This window comes from Leptodactylus fuscus, chromosome 10, assembly GCF_031893055.1.
Source record: "Leptodactylus fuscus isolate aLepFus1 chromosome 10, aLepFus1.hap2, whole genome shotgun sequence".
Taxonomy (NCBI): Eukaryota; Metazoa; Chordata; class Amphibia; order Anura; family Leptodactylidae; genus Leptodactylus; species Leptodactylus fuscus.
In genome coordinates, this window is record NC_134274.1 from 21,977,025 (window position 1) to 21,987,585 (window position 10,561).

The 10,561-nt window shown below is 43.0% G+C and overlaps 1 protein-coding gene across 3 annotated transcripts in view; it reads left to right on the top strand.

Moving 5' to 3' along the window:
* Positions 1–10,293, top strand: part of POLL (DNA polymerase lambda) — a 17,339-nt gene extending 7,046 nt beyond the window's left edge. For all 3 annotated transcript variants that reach the window (XM_075258677.1, XM_075258675.1, XM_075258676.1), the window contains exons 5-9: positions 1,422–1,745; positions 2,637–2,810; positions 3,062–3,190; positions 8,316–8,484; positions 8,783–10,293. In XM_075258677.1, coding sequence (XP_075114778.1) covers positions 1,422–1,745; positions 2,637–2,810; positions 3,062–3,190; positions 8,316–8,484; positions 8,783–9,144 — 1,158 coding nt within the window. In that variant the 3' untranslated portion in view covers positions 9,145–10,293. The remainder of the gene's footprint in view (positions 1–1,421; positions 1,746–2,636; positions 2,811–3,061; positions 3,191–8,315; positions 8,485–8,782) is intronic.
* Positions 10,294–10,561: the final 268 nt, after the last annotated feature.

The following is a 10,561-nucleotide window of genomic DNA, read 5'->3' on the forward strand; positions in this document are numbered from 1 at the left end:
TCTGTGACAATTCAATATATTCATTCAGTTATGAGCTACGTCTATCAGCTGGAGCAGAAAACTGTGGTCTGTGGGCCAATACATGTATACACATTGGGGAAAATCATAATTCGAGCCCTCAAGCCACAATCCATGCTTCGTCCGCCAAATGTAGGGGGGGGGAGAGGGGGGATGAGACAGCGATGACTTGGCCTAACTGATTTCACAAAACTCATGCCAGTTTCTTGGCGTGAATTAGAATGTAAATCTACGCCACGTCCTACCTAGTTCTGACAGATCTATGAAATCTCTCATAAATCTCTTGGTTCCTGCACCAGTCGGGCCATGTAATGTTTCATTCTTGCCTGTGGTGGCGCTGTGGCTGTGATCACTTACTCTTTTCTTTCACAGATTATAGAACCGCTGGGGCTCCAGCAGTGGTATACAGTGTGATCAGCTTATTGCCAGTGGAAACCTACTAATTTAAAGGGATTTTTCTCCTTTAAAGGAGTTTTGCCAAGTTTTAAACGTACCACCTCCCGAGAGGATAGGTGATAAGTGTCTAAATGATGGGGACCTCTACAAATACCGGAAATGGCGGACCAAGGAGAAGCAGAGTACGTGCTCAACTGGTTCCCCACATTTTTGTGAGAGTGTTGCGTGTCCCGGCACTTGGATCCCTTTGGTTACACACTTATGCTCTGTTCTGAGGATAAGTGATCCATTATGAACATGGTACAACCCTTTTAATAAAAGATTTGGGTTCAATTTAACAAAAATTAGTTACTAAAAAATTTTAAGGCACGGCAACACAAAGAGTCATGTTTGATATCCGATATCCTAAAGATAGTTGAGGTTAAAGGGGTATTCTAATATTGTCAGGGATCACAAACTTACATCCAGTGTGACACAGTGCTGGCTATAAGGTAGCAATAAAGCATTGTTTCTAATGAGAAGGGTTGTGAAGTAGTAGGAGGAAGGGGAAGGCAAGTGGCTCAAAGCTTTATTGAGAGGCACTTGAAGGAGTGTCAGTCGCTGTATGGACGGCCCAATATGGATTATCCTACAGCAGTCTATGATGGGCAAACTCTCCCTTTATAAGATGAGGGAATTCCTGTCAAGCCAAATAGCATTTTTAACACATATTATGCCCCATGGAAGTATGACGCCTATAAAATACTACATAGATTACCTAATGGTACGCAAGACTGTTCCTAGGTGCCAAGTCAAAGGCATACTGAGCCAAAGGGCACTGCCAAAAGAGGTACCAAACTGTTTCCTCTATGACACGGTACCCAGGCTTTCCACAGGTTATAGACATCTGTGACCTAAAGCAAAGGAAGACCCCACCTGGTCTTGAGAAGTCCTTGTACCAGGAGACACCTTAGTCCATACAGTACATTAGTTGTAATACATAATATGAAGGAGAGTTTTCATTGTAGGTGAAGGGCTCCGATGATGAAGTCAGTGATGGAGAAGATGTCGGTGTCACACAAGGAGACCTGGACGCATTAATGTTTGGTCAAACACTTCCAGAGAATAAAGATGGTGAAAAGACGACTGAAAGGAACACAACAGTGGCAGGAAAGTGGGTGTGCGCCCAGTCATCTGAGAGCAAGAAACAGAACCATAACCAGTTCATCACAGATAAGCTGGAGGTGCTGGCAAAGGCGTATTCTGTGCAAGGAGACCGATGGAGATCTCTGGGCTATTCCAAAGCCATAAACGCCCTTAAAAGTTACCATAAGCCAGTAACGTCAGCCCAGGTAAATTATCCGACTATATCAGCATGTTATGTATTCCGACATATAGTCATAGCGAGGTGAAATTACCCAGCATTCCCTGCTGTACCAGTGTCTGCATACACTTCATAGGGTGATCTGGTGATCTGTATGCGGAGTTATGTAGTCCTAACTCTATGTGCTATAAGGTAATATAGTAATAGATGAAAAGTAATTCTCCCAGAAGGCAGTGCGCTAGTCTACTACATGATAGGTGCTCAAGTGAGCTGTCGGGGAGACTAAAAATGATGCAATGTATTTGGTGCAACGTTACACCCTATATAACTACATAAACTATAGAATTGTATATGTACACTCTACACACTTATACTCACACTTGTACAATAAAATGCCTTTAAAGCAGATCTGTACGCTTAGTATACTGCCCTATATAAGGACAGCATATTGACCTAGTAGCAAAAACAGCACAAAAAATGTTGCGTCATTTCACCACTAGGTTGTTGAGGAGTTGCTCTGGCCTACGGACTCTACAATCCTGTATGTAACCCTGTTGCGTCTGATTCATGACAAGGTGTGTTCCTCGCCATGAGTCAGGTGAATCTTCTGCCATTACGGGAATCATGAAGACTAGCAGTGTGGATTAATTCCTCGCTATATGTCTGGTATATGTCCTCAGAGATCCTAGTCGCAGAACGTCGCAAGATTTTTTTGGCCACTAGTAGTACAGACCTGTAGCTGTGAGATGGCGACCTCACATAGGGCAGGATATTAAGCTGTCAGACCCTCTTTAATCTTATGTTGTATGGTCTTGGTGACTCTCATGGAGTCCTGTTGTATTAGATAACATGATAGCGTAAAGGGGTGAATTATTTTGGGCATAGTCACCTATTAACTTTGTTATTAACTCATTTTTAGGAAGCTGCTAAAATCTCTGGTATTGGGAAGAAGATGGCTGATAAAATCGAGGAAATATTGGACAGCGGACATTTGCGCAAGCTTGACCATATTAGCGACAGTGTGACTACTTTGGAGGTTTTCACTAATATATGGGGAGCTGGTGTGAAGACAGCCCAAAGCTGGTACCAGCAGGTGAGTCGTGGGCTACAACCCACTAGTGATGGATCAAACTAAATATATATCTCCATATATACCTGGCCTGTGGATGCTGCTGCTGATCATTGAGGCTGTGAAAAAGCTTCTTGGAGGATATATTGTGATCTGTTATATGTATTAGACATGTATTGTGGCACCACGAGGGGTGTGACTATTCTGGCATAATGTGATGGTATAGTAGGTGGTTCTTCTGATAGCTGTCACTTATTATTCATGTTTATTTAAAGGGATTTCGAAGTCTCGATGACATCCGCACAAAGGCAAACCTGACCGCTCAGCAGGCTATTGGCTTGAAACATTATGAAGATTTCCTGGACCGTATGCCCAGGACAGAGGCTGGACAGATTGAAGAAACTGTAAGATAATATTCTTGCTAATGTTCTTGCTTTCTTACTGTATCAATGATGTTGTACACATTAGATGCATGTCTCCCTAGCTTTCTGCTTCCTGTCGACCCATCCGACTGTCTAATGTGTACAATGGCAGATGTTAGTAATGAATTGGGCAATTGGATATCAACAGAAAAAATTTTGCTGACTAATGTTGAAAACTTGGTTAAAAGAACTAAAACTAAAGATCGCTGGGTCGCCCGACGACTCCTTCAGTAATGTTGGTGAATGTAGATCCATTGTGAGGGTGCCATGACTGTGACTTCTAGTCGCAGAAACATTGAGCAGTGTTTGATGCTTTTGCAACTAAGTCACAGTCATGAGATTTGGATTTGTGATTTTATTCACTAACATTGGTGAAGGAGTAACAGGGAGACCCAGTGATCTTTAGTTGCACAATGGGAGTCACACCCAAAGTTGCAGTGTTTAGCCCTATCCAAATATGAGTCTAAGAGACTCTTCCCTGGCGGTTCCAGCGTTTGCGCAGTTCTTCATTGAAGACGAGGGTGTACACCCCAGCTTGTCAGCCTTTTGCTGAGAAAAGGCTCTGATGTTCTTGGTGCACTTGTCTATTTAAAACAGGACACCTGGACGTCATTGCACATGCAGCAGATGTTGAACATATATTCAGAGAAACCAAGGTCTACTGCAGGGGTCAGCTATCTGCTGTGAAACTACAACTCTCAGCATGTTCCATTCATTTATATGGGAGTGTTACGGCCAGTAGAGTAAGTACACATGCTGGGACTTGTAGTTTCATAGAAGCTGGAGTAACAAAGGAAAAAATGCATGTGCATTATCCCATTAGCTAGAACTGGATATTTGCACAATGTTTGCTGGGGAGCGGATGGCTGCCTCTGCAACTATCCCACCTGGCTTGAGGCAGTACCTCTCCACCCCCAATGTGAGAATGACTGGACATCCCCTTTAAAATTGGAAACGGAATTGACAGTCTAAACGGAGTTATGGATAGAGCCATCTTTTGACTACCAGTCAGCAGAGAATCCAGAAAGATGTCCTCCAAACCTCGACTCAGATTCCTATCCAAATTCCTAGCAACCAATCAGATTCCAGCTTTCATATATCCCAGTCCAGGTTAGAAAAAGAAGCGCTGTAACTGGTTGCCTTGGGCTCGGCTTCTTGTCTGCACGAGTTCTGTTCCGTGAATGCAGACAAGGTGCAGCGACTACAAAGCGCAGAATGCAGCCGGGACATAATGGATGGCCGCATTGTCACTTTGTTCATCAATAGCTGGCAATGTATGAACAAATTCCTGGGACTAAAAGTTGATTAAAATAAGGTTAAAAACTACATGTGAGATCTTTGGCTGCTGGGAATGGGACCAGAAGACACGATCAAGCTGTGCAGATAAACTCCGCTTTACTCCGGCCTTTGTTTTCCGTCTATTTGTGCCTTTAGCCTCTGAAATTTCTTTCTCCTCTATTATGCGGTCACAACATTAATATATTCCGCAAAGAAAAAGGTTTTCTCTCCCACAAGCTTCTATAAGAACACGGCTCTTTGTGATGATCATCAGGACACACTATTTCAAAGACAGTCTGCTTGAGAAAATGAAAGGCAGCAGAGTCCGAACGTTGGGCTTGAGTGACAGGATCCCTTGGGGTGGGTTGGAACGAGGCGCTTTATGTTACACCTGCATACCCCCATCACCGTGGAAGCATCGGTCATTGCGACGCTGTCACTCAGCCACACAGCCTGACCTCAAAGAATGCGCACCAAACCGGACCCCACTGAGAAACTTGTTCCCATGCGTATGATTAAAGGCCAAAGGCTGACTCCCCCCATCGCCACCCCTCCTTTTTTTTTTTCTTCAAACACGGTTGTCACGTAAAAGATTTTCAAGAATGACTTTTCCAATTTCAAGTACCTTTTTTCTCTCCTCCCCGTCTTTTGAAAAGTCAGCCAGGTTGTTGTGGCTGCTGTCGGAGGAGGACCCCGGCCCTATTGTTGTTGTTGATTGGATTACTCGTCCCGGGTCTCTGGGCCCCCGTGGGTGCTACACAGGAGAAAGAAGGGATTAAGGGATTAGCCACTGTCCTTGCTGTATGTCGCATCAAGATCTTGGGGGGGCTTTGCACTCGACGGCAGTGTAGCAGGTCTTCAGAAATCTTCATTAAAAAGAGACATAATATGCATTAGAAAAGAGCGGTGACCTTCTTAAGCATGTCACCGGCACACAAGACAGAATTAAAGGGTTTATTCTGCTAATGAAAGATGATCCTTAATTGTTATAAGGAGATAAAGAAAAGGACGACACAGAAAGGGCAATATTGGGGGACTGCGGACCCTTTAGCGTTGGCATTGTTTGTCACATCTGGGAAAGGGCTTACACACATATGTCACCGGCCATTCACCCAGCTCTGTTTCATTTAGGGCTATTCTTCACTATTGGCCGTCGCAAAATAAAACGTTACAGAGTCACTGGGGCTCCAAATCCTTTATAGGAAACCAGTCAGCAGAACCTACAGATCCCTGCAGATGTCATTATATAATATAGGAGGATTCCGTTAACATGGCTGCCAGAAGTCTGCGGACTTCACTATACCATTAATACAAGATGAATGCTTCCCATTAACGTCAAATAAAAAATGACCATACACATTAAAGAGGACCTTTCATGGTTTGGGGCACAGGCAGTTCTATATACTGCCAGAAAGCTGACAGTGCGCTGAATTTAGCACACTGCCGGCTTTCCCGATCTGTGCCCCGGGTGAAGAGCTAGCGGTACCGTAGCTCTTCACAGTCAGAAGGACGTTCCTGACAGTCAGCCAGGAACGTCCTTCTCCACAGCAGTGCCTATAGCGCTGTACTGTGTGAGCGGGGAGGAACGCCCCCTCCCTCTGCTCACAGTGCTCACCCATAGACGAGTATTATCAGGAGGGGAGGGGGCGTTCCTCCCTGGTCTCAGAGCACAGCGCTATTGGCGCTGCTGTGAAGAAGGACGGTCCTGACTGACTGTCAGGAACACCCTTCTGACTGTAAAGAGCTATGGTACTGGCACCGCTAACTCTTTACCCGGGGCACAGATCGGGAAAGCCGATAGTGTACTGAATTCAGCGCACTGTTGGCTTTCCAGCAGTATGTAGAACTGCCTGTGCCCAAACCATGAAAGGTCTTCTTTAAATGGGTCTTGGCCTACCATGTGTATGGTTGTATCATAGCTCTCCTCAGACGGCAAATGTCCAGGTAAAAAAGGATTGTGCTTGTCGAATTCAAGTGTGCCAATCCTTTGTCTTTATTGAACATAAGCCACCACCAGAGGTTTCTACAGTGGCCTCTTCCCCTCTCTCTATTGAGAGCACGTGCACACTCAGCTGTATGGTGTATGGCCAGGAACTGTTGTGTGTGTTTAATAATAATTTTATTCAGCACTTTACAAATAAGAGAGTACATGAACAGACAATATCACAATTAAAGGGGTACCCAACTTCCAAAAAATATCTGCAAGTATATCCACAGCAGTGCTAAAGCCTCACTGCTCCCTTATTTTACTTTGACGCTCCTTGTATCACTGTTATTTACATGTAATGAATCTGTGGATTAACTAAATTTCCCATGATTCATCTGCCTGCTCTAAATCTGTGTACCCCTCTCTTCTTCACTCTGCCCTGGAATAAAATCACAGGGCGCACACGGCCTATGGGCAAACTCTCTCCCTGGGGTCTGTGTTGTGTCACATTTCTTCTTCAGTCTGTGCAACACTCTTCTACTCTGCATATCTGTCCTGGTAATAAATCCCTCCCACATCCCGAAGTCAGTAGGAGTGGCTTAAAGCAGCAAGTCGGTCATGTGCTGTTGTGATATTTTGTATGCTGACTGCACTGCTCACAGGGAGGAGTAATGAGCGTGTAAACGAACCGTCACAGCTGAAAATAAAGCAGATAAATGGTGTTGAATTTAAACAGTATATATATATATATATATATATATATATATATATATATATATATAAATAGTTTTGTTTTTTTAAAAAAACTGGATAACTCCTTTAGCATATCAAATAATAGGAGTGAAGGCCCTACTCACAAGAGCTTATAATCTATGATCTATATATTTATAGGGAGATACAAGTGGTAAGGGGGGTTGTATGGGACAATGGTTCAGCCATTTTTTCATAAATAAGGTCATATAACTGAAGCTGTATGAGCCGTCACCAGCCAGAGATACTAAGTGCATTAAGAGCAAGGTAACTTGTAGATGGAGGGGTCAGGTTCTGAGGAATAGAGGAAGAAAGATAGACTAGGATAAGACATGTTAGCCTGCGTTTTCCTACCACTGGAACTATAGCCTGCATTTCTGTATTACAGGAAGTATAGCCTGCATTTCTGTATTACAGGAAACATAGGGTACACTTGTATATTACAGGATGTATAGCGTGTACCTCTATAACACAGGAAGAATGGCCTACATTTCCGTATTACAGGTTGTATAGCGTGCGTTTCGTACCAGTGCAGAGAACCGATGTATAAATGGCTGGCTGTATTGAATGGACTTGTTTATTGCAGACAGTATTGTATGTATTTATATATTATAGACAGCACCAACTATATGAACTTGTAATAGTTATTGGGTAAGCTAACAGTAGATAAAATAGTGCAGTAAAATCTTATAATCTGGCATTAGCTAATCCAAAAGATCTGATATCTAAAGGGCCACACGGTGGCTCAGTGGTTAGCACTGAAGCCTTGCAGCGATGGGTCCTGGTGTTCAAATCCCACCAAGGGCAAAAAAAAAAAACATCTGTATGCTCTCCCTGTGTTTGCATGGATTTCCATCCCATATTCCAAAGACCTACTGATAGGGAAAAAAATGTGCATTGTGATCTCCATGTGGGGATCACAATCTACATTAAAAAAAAAAAAAATAATAAAGTTCTGATATCTCGGACTGTCAGACACCACTTGTGATGAATCGACCATCCCATTGCTGCTTAGCATGTCATCCTGGATATCATTCTATATTTTATCCTCTTTTTATATTATTTTCTATGACTGTCCAATACTCCAGAAATGACCCGGTCCCCCTAATTCAGAATGTAACTAGAATTGATATCTGTCCTCTTATTTATTAGGTTAGAAGAGCAGCCAAAGCCATAAACCCAGAGCTGCTGTGCGTGGCCTGCGGCTCTTACCGGCGACAGAAAGCGACATGTGGCGACGTTGACGTATTAGTCACACATCCTGACGGCAAGTCTCATAAAGGAGTTTTTAGCAAACTCATTGACCACCTTAAATTGGAAGGTAAGGAAACCATTACTGCCCATCACATAAGAGACAAACATATATAACCGGTCACAAATCATATCCTCACAACGTTCTAGACCCCTGGGATGAGTCGGAGATGTACAGTACTTATTTATTAGCAGAATACAGGAACCATAAAGGAGAGCCCTGTAATTTCCATGCGTTAGTCATACCATCCTATGTACCATTCCTATCACCTGCCGTCACGGACATCACAGAATAAAGATAAACGGCCTGTTCTAATTAAAGCGAATATTTGATGTTACTTCCCTTCTTTCATGTTTGATCCGTCCAGGATTCCTAACTGATGATTTGGTGAGCCACGAAGAGAACGGAAATCAGAAGAAGTATATGGGAGTCTGTCGCTTACCAGGGCCAGGTCAGAGGCACCGGAGACTGGATATCATCGTTGTGCCCTATGGGGAGTTTGCCTGCGCTATCTTATATTTTACAGGTTCTGCTCATTTTAATCGCTCTATGCGAGCGCTCGCCAAGACCAAGGGCATGAGTCTATCTGAGCATTCGCTCAACAAGAACGTGGTGCGGAACGGAACTGTGAAGGTGAACACCGGATACCCCCTGCCCACACCTACCGAGAGACATGTGTTTGAGACCCTTGGCCTTCCCTTCAGAGAGCCACATGAAAGAGATTGGTAGTTTTTATTAGCAATGATAAGTTTATGTAAAATTTGGTCTACAAATAACTCGCCTTTCAATTAGTCAATGAATCATGTGAAATAAAAAGAAAATGGTCTGAAATGTGTCCAATAGGACCCACTGATCAGCAGAGGTCCAACTGCTGGGGTGCTTTAATGTTAAAGGGCTTTTCCAGGCTAAATAATTGATGACCTATCCTCCTAAGCTGTAAACTTATTCAGCGACAGTACTTGGTATTGTAGCTCAGCCCAATTACTTGAATGGGACTGAGCTGTGATCAAGTTATTTGACTGATGAATGTGATGTCACATGGCCCGTGAGGCGGAAGCAGCCCGCAGGGAACATCACTGTTGCATCAAACAGCTGATTCACAAGGATCCTGAATGTTGAACTCCCATGATCTTCAATTCACAACCCATCCAATGGTCAGGTCATCAATTACAATTACAGTAGCCTAATAACCAAATACAGTCTACTATAAAATTCAGCAAACAGACATAGGAGGATATAGTAATGACAGTAAATACACGGTTATCCTATGATATCATTGGCCGTGCAGACCCCTCAGAATAAGGTGACTTGTACGCCAGATTCCATATCTCATTGCGCAATATTTTTATTCACTGACAGCTATGACGGTAATGGTTAGAGGGTTAAAGCTTATGGATTGTACTGAACATATATTGTATGTACTTCTTTATCGCCTAGCCAGTTGTCCTGTTTACAATGTAATGCACCATATATACTATATACAACCAGTAATAGTGTATGAGGTCAATCTATTTATTATGGCACTTCATGCCTGTATGACTGTGAAAGTGTTCATTCGTGTCTCGTGTAATACTCTAAAGAGGACCCATCACCTCTCCGGACAGGTCTGTACTCCTCATAGAGAACCTTCTCTGCATTGATCGATTCCTCTGTTATTCCTCCTGGAAATGTATGAATAAATTAGACGTTACCATTACAAGGCATATGGGCAGGTCTTGTCTTCAGGTCACAATGCCTTATATGAGTGGAGTGTTGTGACTAGACAGTAAGTTATGAGCAACCTCTCACTTTAATCCTGCACTGGTTTTATACAAGGTAAGAAGTCTCTTATAGATTACTTGATATTTGGGGGGAAAAATGAATGTGATAAGTATAAGTCGATGAAGGTTGTAAATATAATGCCATTATGTCTGCATTATATGCTTTTCCCATAATAAATTATACTTTGCACACACGTGTTATGTGTTATACGTGTTATACGTGTTTAGGTTGCTTCTAAAGAATAATGTACTATTAAAAGGAACAAGCTAGACACAGGCTTCATATACCACTGTAAGGGTATGTTCACACGGCTCCAGATTCTGCCTTCAATCTGCCTCCCGTTGTTTTCAATAGGAGGCAGAGACTGATGCAGAATGCTGAAAAA